At 37.2% G+C, this 27,565-nt stretch overlaps 1 protein-coding gene and 1 long non-coding RNA gene across 4 annotated transcripts in view; one reads left to right on the top strand and one right to left on the bottom strand.

The window, feature by feature from the left end:
- The window catches only part of HMGN3 (high mobility group nucleosomal binding domain 3), a 38,152-nt gene extending 29,401 nt beyond the window's left edge, over window positions 1-8,751 (top strand). Inside the window, exons 4-7 of one of the 3 annotated variants that reach the window (XR_011557389.1) lie at window positions 1,941-1,988; window positions 6,684-6,797; window positions 6,907-7,082; window positions 7,316-8,751. Coding sequence is in view for 2 of the 3 variants with exons in the window: in XM_070733094.1 (XP_070589195.1) it covers window positions 1,941-1,988; window positions 6,684-6,797; window positions 6,907-6,967; window positions 7,316-7,335 (243 nt within the window). In the remaining variant the exon portion in view is untranslated. The remainder of the gene's footprint in view (window positions 1-1,940; window positions 1,989-6,683; window positions 6,798-6,906; window positions 7,083-7,315) is intronic. The other 2 variants (XM_070733094.1, XM_070733096.1) reach the window with 2 other exon arrangements.
- A 10,404-nt stretch (window positions 8,752-19,155) lies between these two features.
- Window positions 19,156-27,565, bottom strand: LOC139156916 (uncharacterized). Its single transcript, XR_011557388.1, has 3 exons — window positions 27,298-27,565; window positions 20,671-20,769; window positions 19,156-19,484 (listed from the first exon to the last, which is right to left on the bottom strand). It is a non-coding gene; the product is annotated as an uncharacterized lncRNA (long non-coding RNA).

Genomic DNA, 27,565 nt, shown 5'->3' with positions numbered 1-27,565 from the left:
GCAGCTCAGTCCAATGGCTGCAGGATAAGAAAACACAAACTAGCTGCCTCTGAAGTCTGGCTAGCCACCGCATTTTATGAACAACCCACTCACAATAAACTTTTGCCTTGTTTCTTCTTTTTTCTTCCTGCTTCCCTATTTTGCCCTTTGGCCTTAATGGCAGCATCAACCAAACCAATTTTTACTTTTCTCTCTCACCCCTTTTAATAAAAATAAAACTAATCATTTGCAATTATAGTACAGTGGTCCCCCGATTATTGTGAGGGTTCCGTTCCAGGACCCCTCGCGACAATCGATTCTTCGCGAAGTAGCGGTGCGGAAGTAAAAACACCATCTGCGCATGCGCAGATGGTGTTTTTACTTCCGCCGCAGCAGCGAGGAGCCGAAGATTGGGGTTTCCCCGCCGCTCACGCAAACTCCTCGCTGCTGCCGCGCCCGCCGCTTGTCTTGTCCGCCCGCCGCTTGTCCGCCGCCTGCCTGCCCGCGCGCCCGCCCTTCGCCCGCCCACGCCGTTCGCTCGTGCCGCTTCCCAGCTGAGTCCTGAAGCCAGCCGGCAAAGGCGAACTTCCGCGTTTGGCTTCGGGACTCAGCTGGGAAGCGGCGCTGGGGTCTTACTGGCCGCCCACGCAAAGGGGAAACCCGGGCTCCTCGCTGATGCCCGCCGCTCGCCCTCCCGCCAGCAAGAGGGGGAAGACCCAGGGAAGCCGCCCAGCAGCTGATCTGCCCGGGGAACGCAAACTCCACCATCTACGCATGCGTGGCCATAGAAAAAAGGGGCGCGCATGCGCAGATGGTGTTTTTACTTCCGGGTGGAAAAATCGCGATATAGCGATTAGCAATGATCGAGAGCGCGAAACTCGGGGGATCACTGTACTGCAGTCTCCCAGTCCTCATGCTCAAGCACTCCCACCCCCCACTTCAGTTGATACAGGACCAGTAAGCAAGCAGCCAGTTCATGAGGCAAAGCTTTTCTGGGTGCTTGAGTCAATCTGGACTTTGGAAATGATTTGAAAAATAGTCCCAAAGAAAGAAAATGCACAGGTTAGTTCAATTTTCGAAGAAGTTTAAAAGAAGAAAAAAGTTAAAATCCTCTTACAAAATCCTCTTCCTGTCCTCTTACACAGATATACCATACATATTTATGTTTCTAGATCACCCATCTCCTTCAAGAAGGACGCTTGTCCTTCGGGATTGGGCAGCATAGAAGTCCAATTAAATAAATAAATTGTGGGTACCATGAGAAGTTATTGTGGACATAATGTGATCATATGCATGACATTGGAACATTAACATTCCCGCAGGTCGTCTGACTGGAGACAAATTTCAGGATATGTGGAAGAAAATTGCTGGTCATATTAAATTTGGGTCACATTAAATTTGATTTGTTAAGTCCAGGCTCATTCATAATCAATGCACAGCAAAGATGACTAATTGATAAATATTTGTTGATTATTTTCTTCATTTTCTTTGCAATGATATTTTTAAAGAAGTATTATTTTTAAACGAGAGAAAAAGTGATATAATTTAAAAAAATATATATCTCAGATTACCAGGAAATTTCTTGCAAAATATTTATAATTTATAGGAAAAGAAACATAAAATATTTCTGAGGAAGGTATAGGAACTAATTTTTACAAAGGTGAACTGTCAGTTCTTTCCTTTTTATTTATTTCTTAATTATAAAATAGGTTTTATTTATACACGTATATACGTAACACACAAAACAAAAGACATTTAAAAACATTGGACATTTGTATAGCAAATATGTGTTACATTTCTTATTGTGCTCACAACCTATTACACAACTATTTTTGCATATTGTTATAGACAAGTCATGTACCTGGCTTTTCCTTATCAAAATAAAAAAGAAAGGAGAAGGAGTAACTTAAAGTTTGTTACTACCTGTGCTAATGGTTGCATTCTCTGAACATATTTTTTAGAAACCTGTTCCACCAAAACCTGAGTCTAAGCCAAGGAAAAGTGCGAAGGTAAAACAGTCATGCTTTTTACCATGTGCAGTGAATATTTTCATAATCAACTTTTTCGCTCTGCTCTAATTTTAGGTTTTCTGTAAGGAGCTCAAAGTGGTGTGTATGGGGGATGCCCTTCATTTCATTTTCACAGTAAGGATGCTCTCTGATAGTTTGGGGAGAGAGAAAGAGACTGGTCTAAATTCACTCAGTGAACATTGCATTCATACAGGCTAGATATTAGATTTTTCTAGTCACCTTATCATTGTTTCAGATTTTTCTCCACCAACATTCAAAATACAATTATTGTTAACACTAGAAATAATAATTGTGAATTGTAGGTTTTCATTCCAGAAATTATTGCCATGTAAGAAAACATCATTATCTGCATAGACCCGTGATGGCGAACCTATGGCACATGTGCCACAGTTGGCACGTGGAGCCATATCGGAAGGCACGCCAGACTTATTTATTCATTCATTCATTCATTCATTCATTCAATTTTTAGACTTTGCTAGTTTTGCTAGGTTTCAGCTCCAGAGCGCATGCACGCACTGGCCAGCTGATTTTCGGTCTTGGGAAAGGAGGTTTGCCTTCCAGACGCTTCAGGAAAGTTTCCCTGAAGCCCCGGAAACAAAAAAAAAGGACGAACAGACACTGTGCTGGGTTTTTTTGCATTCCGGACATTTCAGGAAAGCTTTCCTGGAGGGCTCTGCAAGTGAGGGGGAGGGCTGAAAATAACGTGCCCCCACTGCAGCCAAAAAAGCCGGAGTAAAAATAAGGGGAGGGGATGAGGTGGGCTCTGCGAGCGAAGTAGGAGCACTGAAACTAAACTGCCACCTCTTCCTTGGCTGCAGCTGAACAAGCCGGAGTAAAAAGAAGAGGAGGGCAAGGAGGTGGAAATCTTCCTTTTTGCATACACCACTAGCTAGACCCAGCTTCTTTTTAGCTCTCATGAGGTATTGACCAACTAGGAAGACATGCGTCTAGTATATTGATAATTAACGTGTATTAATATGAAATATGCCAAGGAAGCCCACTGGGTGTTGCTGAACTAGTTACTATCATCAGAAGGTCTTTTTGAGATAAAATACAAAGAAAAGTGTACTTAGTTGTTTGCTCATGGAGCAAAGGCAGGATATAAATATAATGTCACAGTTGACAATGCTATTTGTTTTGGGCACAGCCATGGCAAGGTAATTGATATGAGATAATGTGACAAAAACCTCACAATTAACAAAAACATATTTTGTAAGATAGTTACAAGGTCTGCCCTCTATAATTTATTGCAATATCTAATTTGTAATATTACAGCTTTTTAAATTTAGTCCCAATCTAATCAATCTAATTACAGCTTTTTATATTCAACCCCACATCCAAGTCTTTACCTTTTTGCACTTTCCACCCAAATATTACATCAAAGCTCTTTCTTTGTACCGGTATATATAGAATACTATCTTCATAACAGTCCTTTTCATTCAAATACCATGTAAAAGGAAGAAAATTTAGGAGAAAGCTCCAATAATGGTGAAGAGAGGAGAGTTCTAACACACCAATCTAGTATAGATTAATTAATTAGGTCTACCAATGGGGACTATTAAATATAATTAAATATTAATTAACCAATAAATATAATTAACCAATTGGTTAGAATGGCCTTCTTGGTGTAAGAGTGTTCTCCAGCTTGTAGGTGGAGTCCACAGTCAGTGGGTTGACCTCCGTTCGTCAACCAATCAGGACTGAGCCCATGTTATAAAAGCTCAAGTTCTGTCAATCTTCCCGCTTTTTTCCTCAGTCCTCAGCATGACAGGACGTGTGGTCAACCTACTGACTGTTTCCCCCCCCTCTTCTTTCATCTTCTACTTACTTCTCCTTTCACCTCTCAGGTAATCCTTTTTTAAAAAATTAAAAAAAACCCCTCCCATTCCTCCTCTTCCCCTTTAGCCGCTGCTTCAGGAAGGCAATTTGTGAGGAAGAAAGGCTCGGCCTTCCTGGCTGGCCTGGCCCTTTATAGCCAGCCGAGTTGCTAATAAAAGCAACTCCTCTGCCGCTTCCAGCCTTGAGCAACCGGTCGGGGGAGGGGTGTTAACACCTACACAGCCAAAAGTCCTTCCCGAGGCCTAAACGAGCCGGTGAATGAAAGCCGAAGCGAGAGGCATCCCGGACAAGCAATTTCAGCGCATTTCTTTTCTTTATCGGCTTGCGGATCCACTGGTTCCTCCTAATTAAAAAACAGTGCCTCACAGCTGATCGGCTCGGGCAGCTGCACAGCGCACTGCTCCAGTTTGATAGGCCCCGCAGAAGGATCTAATTGCCGAGTTAGAGTCAATCCTTACTGCCAGTAGGCATACTGGCCCTGGAAAATCCTTGTGCATAACGGCAATTCAGGAGCATTTTTTCTGCATAGCGGCTAAGCCGAAATTAAACATATTGCTCTTTCTGACTCAGGAGAGTGAGTGTTGGTGTAACGACGCCGTGTAGCAGTTGAGCAGGGTCAGTCACCAAAGCCTAGCTGCACTAAGCGAGCCTAGACTTCCCGCCATTTTGTGGTTTTTCAGTAGTCCTTCGCCGGCGGCCATTTTGTATACCTCAACTGCCATTTTTCTGTCTGGCCTGTTTTGTTCTTATTAAACCATGTCAGATAATCCTGTGAGCCGGGAGTCAAGGCCGACTATTTCGACTCCTGAGGGGGATTCTCAGTCCCCAGGCCCTAGCAATGTGGGGTATTCTTTTGCACATTCGAGGAAACGAGCCTTCAAGGCCAAAGACACTTTGCCCAAATCAACCAAGGCCTCAAAAAAAATCAGAAACTCAAAAGGAAGGGCGATCTCCTATCCTCCATTGACCTTACAGAGGCCTATCTCCATATTCCTATCCACCTGATTTTCAACAGTACCTTAGATTCTGCTATGGGGCGTTCATTACCAATACCGGGCTCTTCCCTTTGGCCTTTCCTCAGCCCCCAGAGTGTTCACTAAGGTGTTAGCGGCCTTGGCGGCCCACCTAAGGACGCTCCCCGTGCCTATTCATTGTTACCTTGATGACATTCTATTATTGGCTTCCTTCAGGACGCAAGCCTTGAGTGATATCCAGGTAATGTTAACCTTAAAAGACCACGGGTTTCCATCAATATGGACAAGAGTCACCTTATTCCTGCTCCCCCTATTGTCCATCTGGGAGCTATTATAGATTCCCTAGAGTGTAGGGTGTTCAAACTTTATCTCTATTTTTAGGACATCTCCAGGAAATAGGATATAAAAGTGCAGTGGAATTGACAAAAGCACTCTGCCATTCTGTAGCAAAATTCTTTCTTGGGTCTGAAGACTCTCATCTATTTGAGGCAGGATCCAAATCCAATCCTGTATTAGTATGTTAAAACAGATAACCTACAGTCTGAGATTGTTGCTCTGGCAAAATAACCCCATATTGGATAATATTTTAGATATTTAGATTAACCAACAGTAGTAACATATTTAAATTTCATATGTACAGAGGGGAAATAATAGCATGAGTTATCTCATTTTCTTTCTTGTGCACAAAGGAGAGAAACCTGTTCCCATGATAGAAACACGTTTATTTATTTATACTACTTTTTCTACTTTTAATAAATAACTCAAGGCAGCAAACCTGCCTAATGCTCCTTAAATATCTCCCTTTTCTTCTTGAAAGTGGGCCAAAAGAAGGGAAAAGTAACAAAAGGTCATGGGCAAAGTATAGCATACTTTTATATCTTTCAGATTTAATAGTAGGGAAAATGTATAGCAGTGTCAAATCACATAATTGGCTATGCTAAAATTTAACCACCTAAAAGACATTTCGTGGTTTTTAAAAACTTATTTTTATTGTAAAAGAAATATGGTCCTTTGTCTCAGATTTTGTATGTATCTATGGGCAGAGCCTCAGTCCAGAACATCCCTGATGTGAGAAAACTTTTGCAAGGTTTCATCATTCACCCCTACAATTCCATTCCCTATCAATGGTTTTCAAATTACCGAGCAGAGTATAAACTGCATTTTTGTGAGATACATGCTGGTTTACTGCAGTCACAGGATATCATGTCAGACCTAATTCCAGTTGTCCTAATGCAACTCTCTGTAACATCGGAATAATTACAGCATACTGCTTCTTGGGAAATACAACCAATCTCATTCTGCTAAAAAATATGGGAGGTCACAATCACTACTGCTCAGAAGCTAGTCACTTGTTCTTGTAAAATGTCATTTAGTATTTCTTGAAAGCCAGCATAGATTTGATTCTGTTTGCTTACTTCTGCCAGGTGTCCCCTCTACAAAGATAAGGAGCCTCACTATTTCACCTTTCAATCGTGTCTGTATTTCTCATGTGATGAGGAATTCTCATTTACTAATTAAATAATGAGAAGAGTTGCTATTTGCTATGCTGGTTACTTCTTGTAGCCTTCATAGTCTTGATTCAAGTGAAGTTTACACTATGACAGTTATAATAATGTTATAAATAATATAGGAGTTAAATTATGAATGTGACGTAACAGCAAAAGATACCTTGAAGATGTGCATCAAAGTAGGATGGGTTTTCACCAAAGTTTTCTGATCTCTGTAACTTTGATTATGGCTCTGCATAACTTCAGAAATACTAATGTGTTCTAGAAGAAATGGAGCTAAAAGCAAGTATCTTGTATTATTTCTGGAGACTTTTACTGTAATAACTCATTCTGTCCATTTGATCTGTTATCAGAAGGAACCTGGAACAAAGGCAAATAAAGGTTCTAAAGGGAAGAAGAATGAAAAACAGGAAGCTGCAAAGGAAGGTACTACACCATCTGAAAATGGTGAAAGTAAAGCTGAAGAGGTACTTTATATATCCTGCTGATTCAGTCAGTGTTTTACAATTCAGTTTCTAAGCTGTTGAAAGCATGTTCATAATACTTTTTTTTGTTGCCCCCGTAATGTTATTACAGATTCTCATCTCTCGCTCAACTGTTAGTGTTTCAACATCCAGAGGTGTCCCACCCATCACATGTCAGTAAAAGGGCATATTGAAAGTTTAAGGGTACAATAGAGCATTCTGCATATGCAGTGAATAGGAGCAGATAGTAGTGTGGTGCTTTTCATTGTGAACAATGGAAGCTAGCAGGTAAGGTTTCTATGGCTTTTACAAACCAGGAGCCTGTAAATGTAAGAATATTTACAGTTGTCCTGTCTATAATACAATAGTTGTTAAATGATCTGTTTCATCTGCTTCAAACCTCTGTAGCAAAAGGAAAGATGGCGAGTGTTGAAAAGTTGTTTAGAGAAGATATGAAGTAGGGTTAGTCTTTCTTTATAAAAGGCAGGCTGGCATAACATTTTTCCTTTTCCCTTTTACAGGCACAGAATTGAATCAGTAGATGACAGGTGCATATGAACTGACATGAACATTTGAGGATGTTTTTATGTACCTCTTGACAACTTTTAAAAGATATTTTTATCAAGGATTTTGTAAATGCTAATTTTTTAGGACTTACAATAAATTGATAAACTATATATGAACACTTCTTCCTCCTGTATCAGTACTTCTAGAAATTCCCAACCATGTCAAGTTAAGGGGGGAAAAGCATCATTAACATAACTTTTGGAAAACAAAAGTATTTATACAATTGAACAAGCATTCCGTATATTTGCTTTTCAGAGATGTAAGTCTTGGTGCATATAGTGATGTTTTTATTGTGAGTGTTAGAATGTTTTTGGGTTTTTTTTTGTCATTTTCACCCTAGAGCAATAATCTGTGGTGCTTTTATAATTAAGGATTGTGTTTTTAATGAAACATGTATACATTTGGCTACCTGCTGCCCATATGGGATCCTTTTCATTTTAAAAAAATAACAAAGTCTCAGTGCTAACAAATGTGGTTCACTAGTATCTTTCTAAATCAGAGGTATGCTTTGTAATGCTTGTAAGAAAAATATTAAGCACACTTGTTTAGAAATTTGGTTACAACAGTTATTTCAGAATCAAGATTATTATAGCTCATAGAAAACAGCGGGGCTTACAACATAATACTAAAAATTGATTGACTTTATGATTAGGAATGGATAAGAATAATATATTTACAATTCATGTATTTTAAGCAAACTAAGCAGAGCTTTAAGAGGCAGCCACCCCCTTTACAGAGCTATTTGCCAAATATACCAGAACACCCAAAGCCTGGATGCAAAACTAGAGTCTTTAAGGAGCTCTGAAGAGCTATCTTACACAGCTGGATGGTTCACACATCTTGAAGGCCTTATACTTTGTACAGAAAAATGTAAATTGCCCAGGGATTATGTAACAAATTATTTTTTCGGCACTGTTTTATGCTATACAGTACTTTATGTGGACATTAGTTTATGCTTTCTTGAAAAAACAGTTTCACTTTCATCATCTCCTCTTAACTGTCTCTCAATCCATATACATTTATATGACTATGAAACTTGCAGTTTGTCTCAGTTTAACCTTTAGTATTTTCTGTTGCTTTGTTTGCATTTACTTAATTTTTTTATATCAAAATGGAGATTTAAAACACTGGGGTGATCTTCTGAAGCATTGATGTAAACAATATTTTTGAAGGAGTCTATAATTGTAATGATGTTAAAATGGGGATTTTTTCTAACTCATATTAACACTGCTTTAGCCTCTTGTAAGCATCTTTCTTTGGGTTGAAATTTGAGTAATTTTATTTTCTGAGGATTTGGAAAAAAATTCTTCATAACTTTTATCATTGCTCTTGTGGCCATAATGTTTGGAGTTATATGCATGTTTCAACCAATAAAGTAATTATCATCCAATCCAAATGTCTTTATTTAGTATTTAGCAAAAATGATACTAACAATAACGATTAGCTACCTTTACAAATCTTAAAAGAGATTCAATTCCTCTCGTATACTGATGTTGCTGGAGAAAAAATAATATAATGTAATAAAAGCATTTATGTGTCAATATACATGATAAATACAATATTATATATCAAAAGCTTGAAGATGTGTTTATATGAAAATGATTTTTCTCTAGTCCTTATCATTTTGCAAAGATTCAAAGCACTGAATAGTTTTTGAATAATATGCAGCTCAATCTTTTCATACAGTAAAACATAATAACACAATTTGTGATTTGTTTTCTAAAATAAAGCCCTACTGATTTTCTTTTTTAGCTTTTATCATAATAAAACCTAAAAATAGGTTTATGATGTACAAACACTAATGAATTTGCAGCATCTCTTTTTGATGTAGGATGCTCTTATTCTCCATCTTGCAGTTAAGTAATTAAGACACAAGAAATTCATTGCCCAATCTTCAAAGCTTTTCTAGTAATAGAAGAAAAAGAATGAATAGTACTTACATTGTCTTAGAACTGGGGGGAAATAGAAAACAAAACAAAATGTTCATGGGAAAATTAGAAATTAAATAAAATGCATCTGTCATATTATTAGAATGTATCACATGCCCATGATTTCTCATGTCTAATGTACTTTAAAACCTCTTTTACTAATTTTCCATTGCTTTGATAAAGTGCAATTTGCAAAAATTAAAATTATAAAAAATGCTATTTTAATTTGCTTGATGTATCTGAAAAAATATATTACATTGGGTCATATATTTAATCTAATGCAGGCACAACTGTAGGTAAAATCTGTAATACTGGATTATTTATTGATCAAAAATAGCATTAGCATGTAGTTGGTCATTTTTTACTCATATGGTAATAGAGAAACATAAGTATTAGCATTCATTGCCCCTTCCAAATATCATTTTCCATCAATATGGACTCTGATATACAGATGAAAATCAAAAAATTAGAATATCATGCAAATGTTCATTTATTTCAGTAATCTAACTTAAAAGGGAAACCTAATATATAAGAGATATTCATAACATGCAAGGCAAGATAGTTCAAGCCGTGATTTGTCATAATTGTGATGATTATGGGGTACAGCTCATGAAAACCCCAAATCCCCCATCTCAGAAAATTAGAATATTACATGTGATCAATAAAAAAAGGATTGTACATAGAACAATATCGGACTTCTGAAAAGTATAAGCATGCATATGTAACTCAGTACTTCGTTTGGGCCCCTTTTGCAGCAATTACTGCCTCATTGTGGCATGGCATAGACACTATTATAAAATAATGTTTGCACGATATTCTAATTTTTTGAGTTTCACCTGTAGGCTATAGGACAAACAACCAAGTAGAAACCTACCTCACTTGCATGAGAGGCTAAATCAAGGTTCTAGATTTTATAAGAAGTCTGAAGCTTGCAATGGAACACAAACTCAGCAAATGTAAAGTGAAGATGGTGAATGGAATAGAACTATCACCATTACATTTGCTCTTCAATTTTTTATTCTTTGCACCATTGAAACATACATCAGAACTGTTGGCAGTATCCTTTCTCAAACCATTAAGAGCATAATGACTAGTGACTAGGTAGAATATTTGGTTTGAAGTGAAGAGCATTTTTTCTCATAGCACTTGACATTTCTACAATTTGAAATAATTACAAAAATGTAAATTAAAAAAAAGTAAAATTATGTGAGAAATATAAGTGATTGCATAATTACTTTGCAATAGTTATTACTTTACAGTAGTTATTAGAAAATGCAGTTCTAAGACAAGAAGATCCAAATAGCAATGAATCAATGTAGGTGGGCCTCATTGATGAGAAAGTCAAAGGGAGAAAATCCATACCTTATTATTATACAATCGAGATCAAGAAAAGATTAGGAAAAGTTGCAAACTAAGAAAACTCTACAATTAGTAAGATTTAAAGGAACCGAATGAGCTTTGAAGATTAAGGGAATCTTAATCTCTAAACCAAAATTACAAAGCAGATCATCAAGACAGTATTAGGAATAGCAGAAGGAACGTTGGTCTTACCTGATATGCTTCTTCTCATAGGGTAGAGCTAGCATCCAGGAAAAGGATGACACTGTCAATTCAGCCAATCATAACTGAGTCTGTCCAATTGTAGGTCTCCATCTTTGTCTTTAATTCCCCCTCTTTGGCAAAGACCAATAGACAACCTTGGCGTTTGTTCTCACATAAATTAGATCACAATTTGAAGTCCTGGATCACAGACCAGACCGACTTTGGGTGGGACTGGATGCTAGCTCCACCCTATGAGAAAGAGTGTATCAGGTAAGACCAATGCCCCTTCCCCATAGTGAGTGGAGCTAGCATCCAGGAATGGAACATACCAAAATCCATTGAGTAGGTTAAGACTGGTTGACAGTCACAGTCTGTGAATGTACTCTTTGAAGAACTCAATAACAATAGACTGCCTCAGCTGATGTAAAAATGTCAATTTTGTAGTAGCGGATAAAAGGTGTTGGTGAGGCCCAAGTGGCTGCTCTGCAGACCACTTCAATGGACACTTGCATGGACCATGCTGCGCCGTTGCCGAACTGCACATTGAGTGCGCCGTCACAGGGCAAAGACTGGAGGTTGTAAGCTCTTGCCATGGTGCTACACAGACATCTCCCAACAGTGGAAGTAGACACCTTCTGCCCTAAGGAAGTGGGTTGGATGGAAGCACCCCTCCATCCTCCACAATGTTGATGTGGTCTTAATGTACTCAAGGACCCTCATAACACCAAGGGTGTGCCACTGTCTCTAAGATTTGGGAGGGGTTGGGACAGAAATTAGGGAGGACAAGCCCCTGAGCTCTGAAATCAGGAGTTTATCTTGGGCACAAATATAGGGTCCAGGCAGAGGATCACTGTTGATATGAAAAATGCAGGGGACCTTCCGAACTGGATGATAGTGCCTCGTTCAGCCCGTTGTAAAAATTCCAGGAGCTTCACCATAGTCAAATCCACAGGAGAACATCCCTCTTTGGAACACCAGGAGCAAAAGTTGTTCCAAGTGGCAGAATGAATTCATTTGGTGGAAGGCCTCCTGAACACCTGGAGGGTCTTGATAACTGTACGATATATTGCGGTGCTTGAAATAGCACTGCTCAAGCACCAATAGTACCACTGGGGGTCTGGCTGAACCAATGACCATTGTCTGAGCAACAACTGCCTGGGGAATCCGCCAGGGCTGGCATATAGAGATTTCAGGTCTGCAAACCAGGTCCTCCTGGGCTATTGAGAAGCCAAGATCAGCACTTCTGCCCTCTCCTCCTGGATCTTCTTGATGACCTTAGGGAGGAGAGGCAGAGGGTAGAATCCATTAAAGAGATCAGACGGCCAGTCATAAAGGAGAGCATCGGACCCCTCTGTGCCCCAAGTCTTAAACCTTGAATATCTGGGCAGTTTGGCATTCTCCGGAGTGGCAAAGAGGTCTGCCACAGGTAGGCTGAACTGGCTCGTCAAGGCTTTGTATATGGAGGGATGGAGACTCCACTCTGCCTGATCTCTAGTGGTGCGACTGAGCCAGTCCGCTGTCACATTGGACACCCTGGAAATGTGGTCCACCGAGAATGACAATAGGGGACGTTCTGCTCAAAGACCCTTGAAGGTTGCTGTTTTTTCACCCCTAGAAAAGAGACATTACTTGTACAGGGAACATCTGACAAGAAACATTAACATATGACTGGAGTATTTTCTGTTGATGGCAACCCACCATAGTATTGTTTGCTTCAGATTAATTTCTCTGGACAGAAAATTCCATTTATGGCATATCACAATAAAAATTATCCAAAATTAGTAAAATTACTTGGATAGTAAGGAGACCTGAATAATAATGAGTATTTTCTGTAGCAGAAAATATTATTCAAGTAACTTCGAGTCCTAAGTTATATACGTTTAAAACACCTGTATTTTGAATTAAAACAAATTGATTGGTAGCTGGAGAATTTTACCAATATTAAAAATACTAGAAATATAATTATCCTTCTCATTTTGAGACTAAAAAGAACATGATGGTGTGAAATGTATGCTGTAAAAATTTGGCTTCGCTATAAATAAGAATTATTAAATACTCATGGCTTTAATAATCTATTTAATAAATTTAAAATGTGAGAGGTAGGCATTGTTGGAATTTCTTATTTGAAAGTGAAGAGACTAATCTTGAATTTGCCAATCCATTATTATCAAAGTTTTTTATTTTACTGTACAGAGGACGAGGAAAATAGGAGCACTCCGTTGTCCTACTCTGCTTCTGAAATCCCTTGCTGTGGCATTAAGGGAACAGGAAGACACCAGACTCCACTTCATCATCTGTCTTTCTAATAAGGGAGCAGGTGCTGTTTATCTGCTTCAGCTTTGCATCTCTGCTTTTTTGCCTGAAATAAGTCTCTAGCCAGACACATTAATGCTTTCACCCTGGGAACCACTACAGAGTGGAAGTTTGAGTGTAACTGCTATGTCAATAGGGATGTCCACCTTTCTCCCCCCTTTTTTTTCTTTGTAATCCAGATAGATGAAACAAATTGAAGTCTTTTTTTATCCTCAGTGCCAACTATTACTTTGCTTATCATCAAGATTTGTTTAGACAATCTTAAATAATTGCTTTCAAGGTAAATGGCTAATATCTTTCAATAAGTATGTGAAAGACTATAAGATTGTAAAAGCTGGTCTGTTTCATAAGATGATGCTTTTCTTCCTTGCAAGATTACTAGTCAACCTTCACAAATTTGTATCAATTACTGTATTTGGGACCTCAGTGAATGCATTCTTGCACCTCCTTTGTTATCACATTTCTATTTAAGTAGTTAATTCATTATATTCATTTTTTTGCAGGTATGTTGCATGTAGCAGTCTTAATTCTCAGGATGGCTTTTTGTATCATTTAGAACGCTGCCAGTTTAGGACCCTATTATGAAGAGAAACTGAAAATTAATAAGACTCTACAAGTGACTCCATTTAAGAAACCCTTTTGATCTTTAATACAATAATATTTGCTATTACACTTACATAGGTAAAATATGAACAGATGCACATCTTTAAAATGGGCATAACTGGGGAATTTCATGGAGTTGTACTAGAACATATATACAAATTTTGTTACATTTTAATAGAGATAATGATGCGGAAACATACATTTCTCTATATAAAGTTAATTTTATTGTTTCTTTTTTGAAGCCCATATAACAAGCCCAGAGATGTCAATGTCTTTTCAGTTATGCAGGCAGTCTACTATTTTAACAAACTTGTTTAGATCATAGTAATTAATTCATTAGATTTCCATGTTACGTTTCTATATAGTTAGTATTCTTTAAGCAGACACCACTAGCACACTGTACCAAACAAAGTTTGGTAATTTTTTAACATTGAAGCTGATATTTTTTAATTATTTAAATGCTGTCCTGAATTGTTGTCAACTAAAAGAATTTTGTTTCATTAGCTTACACCTGTATACACAAAGTAAAAGTACAGTATAGTAATTGTTAAAAGATTTAAAACCTCCTGAAAACATGATTATCCAAATAAGCATTCATGAAAAGATAGTATTTATCACTAAGGCCAGTACTTCCCAGCCTACCACATATTCCAGATGTCTTGAATTTCACCTTCTATAATCCTCAATTCCGCATATTCATTAACATTTAGAAGATAGCAATTTGGAGAAGGCCATTCTGGCCAGCTCTGATTTTATTTCTTGTTCACTCAGAAAATGTAGTTGAAAAATCCATCATTATTGCCAATGTCTAGTGCGTTGATGGTTAATTAACCTTTTTGGCACTGAATGCTAAAAAGAGTGCGAGCGCATGCTGGAGCACCAGAACCTGGAAGAAAACAGCTGGTCAATGTGCATGCATGTGGCGGCCAGCTGCTCTTCCGGGTTCCATCACATGCATGCATGCCGGAACCCAGACAAGCAGCTACAGATGTGCATGCCCACAGAGGGAGCTCTGCATGCCACCTTTGGCATGCATGCCATAGGTTCACCATCATCGGTTTACTGTCACTAATTTAGCCATAACTATAAATGCTGAATGTAAAAATAATCCTGATATTTTATGTTGAAGGTGAATAGTAATATTTTTAGTATGGATTTTAGGCCACCAATGCTTTCTGTTTAAGATGATACGTAATTAGAAACATGCAGTTCTTAATTTATGACATATTAGATCTGAAGACCGTTGGTTCCCACAACCTTCTGAGTCGTAAATTGGAGGAAGTATTTGTCGAGCTGGGCATTTCTTGGTGAAGCAAAGGGGTTTATCTCTGGTAGTCTGAATACCTCCATCAGCTCCCTGAAGAGAGCTGGATACAGCCACCATTCGTTGTGGTCTATCAATGATCAGCTGAGCCAATTAGCCTTTACATTGGCAATACCTGATATGTGGTCTGCCCAAAGGAACAGCAGGAATTTCTCCCTCAAAGGGCCAATTGATGTACTTCCGCCATTAGGGCTTAGGACTGAGTGACCTCCTGATGATTGATGTGTGCCTTGGCTGTAATGTTGTGGTCATGATTAGCATATGATGTCACATCAGCAATGGCCAAAATGGCTAACCAAATCGCCCAGAACTCCAGCCAGTTTATCAGGCATTTACATACTTGCTCGGTCCACTGACCTTGGACAATATGAGCAGTCATGTGGGCACACCAGCCCCTCAAACTTGCATCTATAGTCAGGACCACCTGATCTGGTTCCTAAACAGGCTTCTGCTGGAAAGAGCTGTGGACCTCCACCCCCTGAGGGATGTGATAACGTCCGAGGGTAGGTGCACCCTGGCTGGAGAAGTGCTCCTGCCGGACCTCTGAAACAGCAAGAGAAAACACTGGAGGTCTCAGGAGTGAACATGGACCCAGGGAACAATGGATAAGTGCACATCATTTTGCCTAATAATTGGTCAATACTGAAATCTGCTGATCGGTCTCTCTAAATGGAAGACACTAGTCAGGTGAGAGAGATATACCTTATACTGTACCATCAATTATGGCTCCTAAATGGAGCAATCTGGCAGTAGGCGTCAAGTGGCTCTTTTCCAAATTAATGGAGAAGCTGTGGTGTTGCAGGACCTGGATGGTTGTCTGGATATCCTCTTGAGCCCAAGAGGAGGAGGAAGACTTAATTAAAATGTCATCCAGGTAACACTGGACATGCACGGGAACAGCCCTTAATACTGCGGAAGAGCTGCCAACGACTTTGTAAATACTCTAGATGCCAAGAAAAGACCAAATGACATTGCCCTATATTGATAATTTCCAGCGAACTGGAATCTCAGAAAATATTGATGCTGCATTACAACAGGCACATGCAAATATTCTTCTGTCAGATCAATAGAAGAAAGGAAGTTGCCCTCTCTAATGTCCTCTAAGATGGTGAAAAGTGAATGCATTTGCCAGCAGTTTGGCAGATCAAAACTCAGTAGGCTCAAGGTTGACTCATCCTTCCATTCTTCCAAGGTTGATAAAATGAGGACCCAGATTGTTGGGGGCAATATGCTTATCCTCTGTAAACCATTTAGAGAGGGCCGTAACAGTTAAATCGTTTGAGGTCAAGAACTGCTCTCTGTCCTCCCAGGTCTTTTGGATGACAAACAAGATCAAATAGAATCCCTATCCACTTTGATCCTCTGGGATGGCCTCAATGGCATAGATGTCCAGCAAGTGCTGAATAGCTGTCTCCATGAGGATCCTCTTGTCTGAGGATCTAGAAACCGGACATCAGATACAGAACCTCAAGGGAATGGAGCGGAGCTCAAGAGTAAGACCAGACCGAACCATCTCTTGAACCCAAGCGTCCGAAGTGGACTCTTCCCATCGGTCCACAAAATATGCCAACAGCCTCTGGGATGCACTCATTCAGGGCACCGGAAAGAACAACTTCCTCCTCCTCAAAAGGGCCATTAGTATTTAAAGAGACATCCACATTCAGGATGGTCCTGGCGCTGCCTAGGTCTCTGCCCATAACCCCCTTGTGGCCTCTGAGGAAAGGCACCTGATTGATAATTAGATCGTCTAAAGTAGAGTGACAACCAGAAATCGGAGCGCCTGGTCACTGATGGCAAAATCTGTTGTCCTTTGTTTTTGTTAGCAATGGATCTAAACAAGACCCAAATAGATGGTTCCCTGCAAGTGAGGCTGTAGCTAACCACCACTTATGGCAAGTGTCCACCTGCCAATTCTTACAAACCTCCAAGCCACCCGTGGTGCACCTGTGGACTTAGACGCAAAATGAGTTGCATTGAGGGTCTGCTGTCAATTTGTTGATATCCTGCCAGAGATGGGGATCAGCCACGGGCGTTCTCTCCTGTAACTGGCAAAGCCAGATGAGTGATATCCGAGAAAAGAATGACACCGTGGTAGATACTCAGGTTGGCTATGCAGCCGCCTGGTGGGTCTGTTAAAGAGACTGCTCAGATCTACAGTCTTCAGAGTGTAATGATTCTGCCGAATCTCCGGGCAGATTGGATGAAGTAGGCAATGCTGCAACCAGCGCATCCACAGCAGGGACCTGCAGGGTCTTCACCAAGTCTTCACCAAGTCATTGTACAATCTTTTTTCAGATGACAAGGGGTCGAGTCCTGTTCCTGGGGATGACCACTGTCTGGAAATAATATCCACAAATAGTTTGAGTGTTTCCACTTCAGAAATGCAGTCCAAGAACAAATGGTTTGTTAGGTCTGGTTTTGACGGTTGATCTGTGTCAGAGGTTTTTGGTGCAAGACCTGTTGCTATCTTGGCCTTGTGTAGTAAGTGCCCAAGTGGATGAATACGAAAAAGGTTGGTGAACGAAGGTTGTTCCAAAGGGTTGTCTTAATCCACAGACAGTTCCAACTCCAGGTTTCCACCTCCTGCTGTCTCTGTCAGAGGGGTCAGAAGCCTGGTCCAGATAAAAATTCTCACCTTCTGCAGGCACATACTGCAGATAACCTCTGATAGTGCCACCTTGCATGCGGGTGGCTTTGCTATCTGGACTGTTGGAGACCTTCCGTGATGCCCTGACAGATTGCCTCTGCCACAATTGCTTTCATATAGTCTGGCATGACCTTCCTGGGATCATCCTGGGGCCTGAGGCCAGCGGCAATAGGGGTGAAGGTGGCCTGTGGCTCAGTGCCCCTCTGGCTTATAGGAGGTGGGGCAGTTTCAGTGAGAGTAAAGAAACTTGCTCCTGGGCCTCAAGGTTGATAATTGGAGCTGGGAATAATAGAGTTCAGAGTTGACACTGGAGCTGAGCTGTACCTTGGTGGGGTGTGGCAGCAGGTGAAATAGTAATTCAAATTGCATAGCTGTGCCCTGGTGGGGCATGGCACTGTATGGTCATATCTTTGTGGGGTGTGGCCTAGCCATTCAAAGAGCCATGTCTTGATGGGGCGTGGCAAGCTGTCAACCTACGGGAGCCAATACTCCACTGGGCAATGGTCTGCAGCTTATATGCAAGCTGACACTAAGTGAAGAACGGTAATTGCACCTCCAATGGTTACAGAATATGTGTCCTTTGAGGCAACAAGCTGGCAGTATTGTTACAAGCAGCACTCTGTTGATCTGTGCACACAAAATGGCCACCGCTGTGGGAAAAGGCTGCTTGCCAAATAATGATGATAATGATGATGATAACTTATTAGATTTGTATACTGCCCCTCTCTGAAAACTCAGGGCGGCTAAATGGTGGATGCAACCATTGAAATGTGTCTATCACCAACCCAGTGTGATGAGAGGCGGTGGAGAGATCCACTCTCTGCACTATTGCCAATTCTTGTGATCTACTGTATTCTATAAGCCTTGCAGCAGAAATTGAAGTCCTGACTTTCTTGACGTTGTTATGTGGATAACTGCTTACCCACCAAAAATGCTCACCACGTCCACCGATCAATGGGGCTAAGAGCTGGTCAGCAGGCAGTCTGGATTGGAGCCCTGATCCAGGGGACTGATAATTTCTCACCCCACACGCGGTTTCCTAACACTGTAGGCTCATCAAGCAGCAAGCCACAATTTAAAGCAATCTTTCTCTGACAATTAAGTTACCGCTGCCAGAAGCAGTTTGAGCTATGGCTCAGCAGCAACTGAAATTCTAAAGCTACCAATGGTCTCTTATGTTACTAAGACATGCTGATACAAGAGGGATTAATAGTAAGAAAAAATGGAATATAGCAACCAATATCCACCCAGTTTGGGAGGAATGGAGTGGCTGAGCAACTGAATGAAAAAGCTGTCAAGCATATCAACAACTGCGGTATCTAAACATGCTTTGACAGACTCAGTCCAATCAGAGAGCAGATGGATTTAACCCATTCCTGTACGCTATAGCCATTATGAGGGACAATGATGTAACAGAATTTGGACTCCAAAAAGAACAAGGATTAGATAAAATTTTATTATTAGAAAAAATGATAACGAAATTATGTAACTTTCAATTACAATTCAAATTGGAGGAAGATGTGGTTAAGGGAACAATGATGGCATGGGCACAAAATTTTGGATATGCAATCCATATGGCAGAATGGAACAAAATTTTGGAGGTAAACTACAAACTGACATTAGCAGCATCATATAAGGAAAATATTTACAAAATGTTTTATCGTTGGCATGATTGACAAAGATTTGAAGGTGTCTTCAAACTGTTGGAAGCATAAGGAGCAAGGGACTTATTATCATCTCTGGTGGACATGTCCTAAAATCAAAATCTGGAATAAAATAAGAAATTAGTTGGAAGAAATCACACAACAGAGGATAGATTTGAAACCAGTGGTTTTTTACTGGAAATTTTCAGAGGAAAGTTTTAAAAAGAGGATCATTATATAATACTTCACATAACCACAGCTGCCAGAATTGCTTACACTCAGAGTTGGAAATCCAATACTATCCTAACATCATCTATAGTTATTAGAAAAAAAATTGGAATGTTCCAAGATGCGTAAACTGACAATGAAGATACATGAGAAGGAAGATACAGAATTTTATGAATCATGGAATAATAATAATAATAATAATAATAATAATAATAATAATAATAATTTATTAGATTTGTATGCCGCCCCTCTCCGAAGACTAAATAAATGATGCTTAAAACAAACATAAGTAAATTCAAATTTGGTTATAGAATGAGAGTCATCTCTGAAAGAATTGTAAATCTTTTTACTTTCTTTTCCTATGAAAACTAGATTCATTTGTAATTAAAGTGGAATGAATAGATGTAAATATATGTGGAAATATGACAAAAAACCTGTAAAAGCTGTTACCTATTTTATGTGTTTTTGTATGTCTTTTTATATGTTGTTTTTAACAGAAAAAAACTCTCAATACTTTTAAAAAATGGCTGTCAATACAGCAAAAACATAATGACATGCCACAATACGTCCATGAGGCAGCACTGCTTTATAAAATAAGCTAGTTACCATTTTGTTTCCAGGTGCATTTCAAGGTTTTTGGATATCACTTACAGAGCCCTTCATGGCATAAGGCCTGTTATTTGAGGGACTTTCCATTTTCATTAATTTCTTCCTACACATAAGATTAGGCAGAGTGGATGCATTCCAGATTCCTTCCACCAATGTCTCCTATCAGACTCTAACAGTACACCTTTTCTGTACTATGAGAGTCCCAGTCTGCAAACATTTTGAAAATCTTTGGAAACATGGTTTTACCTCAGGCCTCAGCTATGATAGTTATGGAGCCTCTATTGGTTTCCCCCACCCCCACAATAGCTTGGGTTTGCTTTTTGTTCCTCCCCTGATAATCTACAGTATGTTGTTTATATTGTTTCACGCTTTTAAAAGGTAAGTCGGCAAAAGATGTGTGGGTGTTTGGTAACATGAACTCCAAAAAATAAAATATTGTAAATAAATAGAATTGATTTTTGTTTTCATATACTTTGAAGTATGCACTGAAAAGTTGGGGAATTTCTTGATGCACACAGGGAGAGTAATGGAATTCCAATTGTAGGAGGTGAAGTCCTCATGGAAGTTAGATCTACAAAGAATAAATTTATACATAGGTAAAAATGCTTCACTTTTTAGATGAAAAATACAACTGAAATCCAATAAAAGAGGCAGAGGCAACAGATTACAATTTTAAAGCTACACATTTGCAGTTGCATAATACAGATATTCTGTGTTATTAGTACCTTTATGTAAATACACTGAACAAGTGAAGAAACAAGCTTTGAATATAAATGCAGCAATTAAGACTATTAAGGAAGCTTCCAGTATAGATAAAGGAGCAGTTGAGAGGCTGCTCCTTCTTATTAGTGCATGGACGTGTTGTTAAGACAAGTACAATCTTAGCATATTGATTATGAACACACATTTAAAATACTATGTTTGAAGTGGCCAACATGGATAAGACATAATTACTGTATTTTGTTCATATGTGAAATATATCACTAGTTTTACAAATTATTGCACTGAAAATTTATCTCTAATATTTAACCTGTAACAGACACTAAATATTAAATGCAGAGTCTTATAGAAACAGTTTAGTTTAGTATGTCCATTACACAATATGTATAAAATAAAAATACTAAAATGATTATTAGAACAAGTCATCATTGAGATCAAACTAAATGTTCTCAGAATTCTTTCAATATTCCAGGGAACTTTAAAGATATATAAATAAACATTTTAAAAATATTTAGAGGTCAGATGATGGTCTAACAAGCTTTAATGGGTATATAACCGCATATATAATTGATTTCACAATGGCTATTTGAGTTAAATCTCCAAAGACAGCAAATGTACACAATAGAGCCAATAGCAATTTTTTCTACAAATATTTTGTAAATCTTATAATAAAGTACTCTTGCTATAAGGTTTATTTTTGATATGTACACTTATTTTAAATTTTATTTAACAAACATAATATAAGCTTCATACTCTTTTAGTGTTTTAATGAATTCTAACAATTAAAATGGACCTTAAGACTTCTTGCATATATTTTAGAATGAGGTGACTTCTAAGAAGTTTGGCTAGCTAGAATCAATTTATAATACACACACACATCACACACGCAAACTTTAATTTGGTTAATTTGGAATAACACAAAATAGAGTAATTATTTGATTACACTAATGTTACTAAGGAAAATCAGGCTTCTTCAAACACTTGATTGGTCTTGAAATGTGATGGTTGGTATATAATTTGATGGTGAAATCTGCAAAAAACATTTTTCTATTCAGGCTTATAAGCATCTCCTAAGTATGCAAAACTTTGGAAACATTTTTTCTCAAGGAACACCTCACTATGTCTATAGAAAATGCTACATTTATTATTTCAATTTTTGGGCCATCTCCTCAACTCTATGTAGTTTATAGGTAAAATTTAAAAAACAACAAAACAGTTCAAGATGAAAAAAAGATTTATTTATTTATTAGATTTGTATGCCGCCCCTCTCCGTAGACTCGTGGCGGCATACAATTAAACCCTAAATCTTAGCATTTGAAGGTTGAAATTTAATCCAGAATCAGATAAGTGAACCACCAATGTTTATTATCTTTATTTTTTGAAGAAATTAATACTATTAAGAGTCTTAGGATCTTATAGTCCCAATAGTGCCCATTCTGGGGGGGTCTTCCAGTTTTGGATGTTGATTTACCTTTCTCCCAGAGTTACCACAGGAAGACAATTTCAAATGTACTAGAAATATTTTAAACACAATGAAACAATCATATTAATTACATTTAAGGCAATGATTGTCTGGCCCTCACCTTTCTGGAATATAGTGTACATTTCACAAAAAGGTCACTGGCAAGTTCTATTTGAAAATGACTATCTCTGTTCTATACACTATAATTATCTCTTCCAATCTTTATGTAGAAAGTCTAACCCTTTACAGAATGAAGGAATAAAACATACTTGAAAGGTAGATCAGATAGTTAATTCTTCCTAAATTAATAAAGGTTTATAATGATTGTTTCCTCCTGCTTATTACCTCTACTTGTATATTAGCTCGGATGCTTCAGTCTGTACATGTTAACCAAAATTCATAATGAAGAAATTCTGACTTAATATAGACAATTTATGGTGCTGAAAGAAATCACAGAAGTTGAAGCAATAAACAGATTGTATCATGAATAAATTTAAATCATAATAGTGCATAACTACTGTTATTTGCTAATGGCATGCAATAGTAATGGCAGCATAAAATATATTAATGTTCTGTTACATGATATTGCAGTTAAATTATTTTATTATGGGGCAGACCATTTGGCCAATCACTTAAAAGGTTGAAAAAGGCTGAAAGATTTAACATTTAAGCTACATAAATGTGACAATTATTTTAAAATATTTAAAATTATCATCCTTATGTGAAAGGTAAATAAGTTTTGAATTTACATCTTGGACAAAGACTAGGTTTTTTGAAAATGCTTTCTGGACACATTGGAATATTTTAAAAATGATTCCAAAGTGATTCTCAATATCTCAAAAGTTATGCAATACATTTTCAAATGATGTTCTATGGCTTATTTACTTATGTCTTACAAGCTAAGAACTAGATACATTTCACTTGTTTTGTTCATTGTATTTATTGGAAAGAAGTGTACAATTTCATTTGCCCAGAGAAAACTTAATAGAATTACATAATAAACAAATAAATAAAATTACCCAGTTTTTACATTTGTATTGCTGAGTAAATTTTATGACTATTATTGAAACTAAGTTTTAATTTGGAGTTCCCCTCAGAATCTTGTGTTAGTAAAGAAAACTCCCCTCTTCTCAAAAAAGTCTTGATTTTAAAAGCATGCTGAACCAGGAAACATCAGGAACATTTTATTATACACTTAAGTCTTTATCAATACATATTGGTTTACTGTAGGCTATAATACACTGCTATTTCTTAAATTGTCACGAAGTTTTTGTTGCTTCTGCCTTTTGGTAACCACAGTGAAATATGGTAGGTAACTGTAAGAGGCAAAAAATAGCATGAATCATAATCACTCTTTTCACAGATACATCAAACTGTAAAATGCAGTTCACCTGGTCTACATATTACATTCAAATAAATTACCTTGTAAAGAGAAAAAATAAAAGAAAATAGAGAAAAGAAAAGCTAATTGGTATATCTGATTACTTAATTTCTTTTCTGAAAATAAAGTCATTTATGTCTAATATAATACTTCCACGTATCCTTACTTTGGTTGTTTTAATAACTAACAACAGTTTGAACTTTGAAGATTGACTATCACTTGTTCTTCATTATAAAATGTAGAAATTAAAAAATGTAATTCGTTTCAGATAAAAGACAATTTTTTTGGAAAAAAATATTTCATGCAATTTTTAAGCATTTATAGCAAGAATCTTTATTTCACAGTTTTGTAAAGGATTCTTTCATGAAATGTATTTTAATGCACTGATAGCATATCTGAAATAATTTTGTAATTATATTTAGTGGTATATATCAATATTTCACATTATATATATCATTTATTGTAATATCAAATATATTTTACAAAAACGGTATCCCCCAAATATCAATTTTATTTACGAAAGTTCATAATTAGGTAGAAATATTTTCCAAGAAAAATGATCAGAACTATTAGAAGTGATTTTGACAGTTCAAGTCTTGTACTTAAAGTATATACTGTACAGCCATTTGCAACTTTTAACTACAGTAATTTCTCTAGATTAAATCAAATGTCCTAGAGGCTGAATTGAAAAGGACAAGCAGTTGCTACACACAGAACAGGGAAGCATAATTGATTCTCTCTGGACTAGGCAAACATCTGGTAGAGAAAGTTAAGACATTTTCTAAAATAGCATGGGATATAGTGCAAAAATGTTGGAGAAAGAGGTGGAATTGGCAACAAATGTATCTCTTCATTTTGCTAACTATCAAAGTTCTTCCCTTCACAAAAAGGCTTTTTATCCAATATATTTAATACTCCATTGCTAATATCCTATTCATATTTGTAAAGCAAATCCAAGTAAATTAGGTGCCACAAGTTCCTTATTACAAAGCAAGCCATAAAAGCTGTGATATAATTACTTCTGCACTGGAAAGCAAATCATGCAATGCAAAATTGCATAAATCCCTAATTTTCAGCAGTATTTCTACAATAGACAAAGTATTTAAATCAACATTAATTCGTATATGTGGCCCTACAGAACTATCACATGATTAAATATATATATAGATAATGTGCTATAGTTTAGATAATATGTTTTGTATAACAGATCAGGTATTAACAATAATTCAAATAATTGTCCTAATTAAGTGAATACAAGTTCATTCATTAACTTTATCTTAATATTCAGAAAATATCCTACAGAAATCAATTATTCACCATGAATAATTAGGAGATATAAATAATGGTGAATGTTATTTTAGGATTAATATTTCTAATTTCTTACTAAAAATAAGTCATTTTCTTTATAAAGTAAGCTGTTATCCTCTAGCAGTACTATCATGGATGGGAGATGATAAATTTCTTGAGCACATTAATGATCCCAAAAATGAGATGCTCATATTTAGCAAAGTTAAAACAAAATGAATAATAGATTCTCACAAATACAATATGATTCTGTAGAAAATTGTAAAATCACAACTATAACATTATATTTTGAGCAGCCATTTTAATTTAAAAGAGACAATGTTCTCATATAAAGCAAGGCTCATTTATAACAGAATTGGCTCACAAAGAATCATCTCATCACAATGAACAGTACAACTAAAACAAGAACGATAGAAATAAAATTCAAAAGCAATACTTTGCAAGGAAACCTGGAAAATCTTACAGAGATTAAGTACTTTAAACTACTAAATTATATTGAAAACTGAATAGAATATATTTATAATTTCAGAACTGAATGGTATCACCAGTAATTTCAATTTGTTATACAGTAATACCAAAAGAATACCTAACCATCCATGGAAAAAAAAATAGTTTGCATATAAGAATAATAAAGAATAAAAGTTCACAACCCTTGTTTGTAACTCTTTACTTATATGATTAGTATTTTTGATACAGAATTATTTTTGTATATAAATTAAGATTATGCAATATGAATTCAAATTTATTATGCAACACGCAATATTAAAATAGTAATTTCAGAGCAAAAAATTAAATATTTCCATATTAAATGAAACATACCCTCAATCTAACATATAGCTTATTTTGCATCCATAAGCAATTAAAAAAGCAGTTATGAACATTTTCTAAATCTATCCACAATTTTTGAGAATTGCTTTTTATATTCTGTATCATAAATAGTTACAGAATACTTTATTAAAAGTAAATCTTTATGGAAAAGAGCAATGGAAGTAACATTTGTATTCAATTGAATATTATAGACAAATATTAGAACCTAGAATCAAATAGAATCCATAAAACTGTAGTACAAAAATGATTGATATAATAGGTTTATTATAGTATCAAAAACTAGTTAAAATGTTACATAAGTACCATTTGAAATACATGTAACTTTAGTTTATATTATAATTTTAATCAAAGTACCACGAATGCAATGTTTCTTTCCCCCCAGATGTAATCTAAATTGTGTTCAACTAGCTACATTCAATAGTTTATTTACCCTAATTTTCCTGTATATATTTTCTAGTATAAAATGAAGCTGAAACATTATTGCTAGAATTCCTCTTAAAGCAACAAAACAAGCATTTATGTAGTAACTGTTACCCTTTGCGGGCTCAGTTCTGAGTAACTTGATCTATAACTTTAATCATCACAAGCAGACTGCAATACTATAACTGGTTATTAATTAAATGCTATATAGTTAAACAGTTTTCAAGTAACAAAAAAGAACATTTTAACTTAGTTTACTGTTAAGTATTCACTTAACCAAAATGTGACTGTCATTGGCCTATAACTAATGCAACCCATTATTCCAATGGTTTACATCTTATTGGAGGCAGAATATATACACACAAAAATCTTATTTTCAGTCTCCAGTCATAGATTCTTTACACAATCAATAGGTACCGGTATGCCTTTGGCAGAACATAAAAAAAATCTGCTCTTCACAATGAAACAAAACGGGTCGTTTTGGCAGATTAAGTCTATTCATTGCCTATATGCAGCATGAAAGACAAAAAGCAAATGTGACTATTAAGCTTGCCTAACGCTTTCTGTTTGTTATTGATCCAGCTGTAAATTACCTCACCTCCTCAAATGTGACCATACCTATCCATCTCATTCCATCCTTCTCACTGTATTCATTTTCATAAAATTGTATTGTTCCGACAAAATGGGGGGGGGAAGCCCCCACCATCTCCCATTACTAAAACTGGCAGCGACCAAGGAAGAATACTGAGGCTAAAATTAAGGACAATTGATAAACAGGATATTTTATTCATCATCTCAACCAGAGAGGAGAACAACAACAACAACAAAGGACAATTTACTGGAAAACGCTTAGCAAAACGAGACATTTTATTCGTCACTCACCCCGATTCTCCCACTCATACTGAGGAACATTCACACAGGAATATATACATATAACTGTTTGGATATATATGTATATATTTATACACGACATGGTAACTTACAAGCAGAGATGGAAATCTGTACCATATAAAGGCGGCAAGGAGGGCCATGAAAGCAAAGAGAGCCTGGCACGACTCTGCTCAACCTTCCTCCCTCCCTCTTTCCAAAAGGCCCTGATAACGAGGGCTAAGTGGAGCTCCTCATGCCCGCCTCACCCAGTGAGGCCTACGGTCCCTGGGGGCATTTTTGCCTCATTTGGTTCCTATTTCGGCTACATTGAAACTAAGCAACTTCCAGCGCCACCACCGCCGCCAACGGGCCTCTTCCCCC

This window comes from Erythrolamprus reginae, chromosome 1 (genome assembly GCF_031021105.1).
Source record: "Erythrolamprus reginae isolate rEryReg1 chromosome 1, rEryReg1.hap1, whole genome shotgun sequence".
NCBI lineage: Eukaryota > Metazoa > Chordata > Lepidosauria > Squamata > Dipsadidae > Erythrolamprus > Erythrolamprus reginae.
This window is presented reverse-complemented; position numbering and strand designations above follow the sequence as displayed.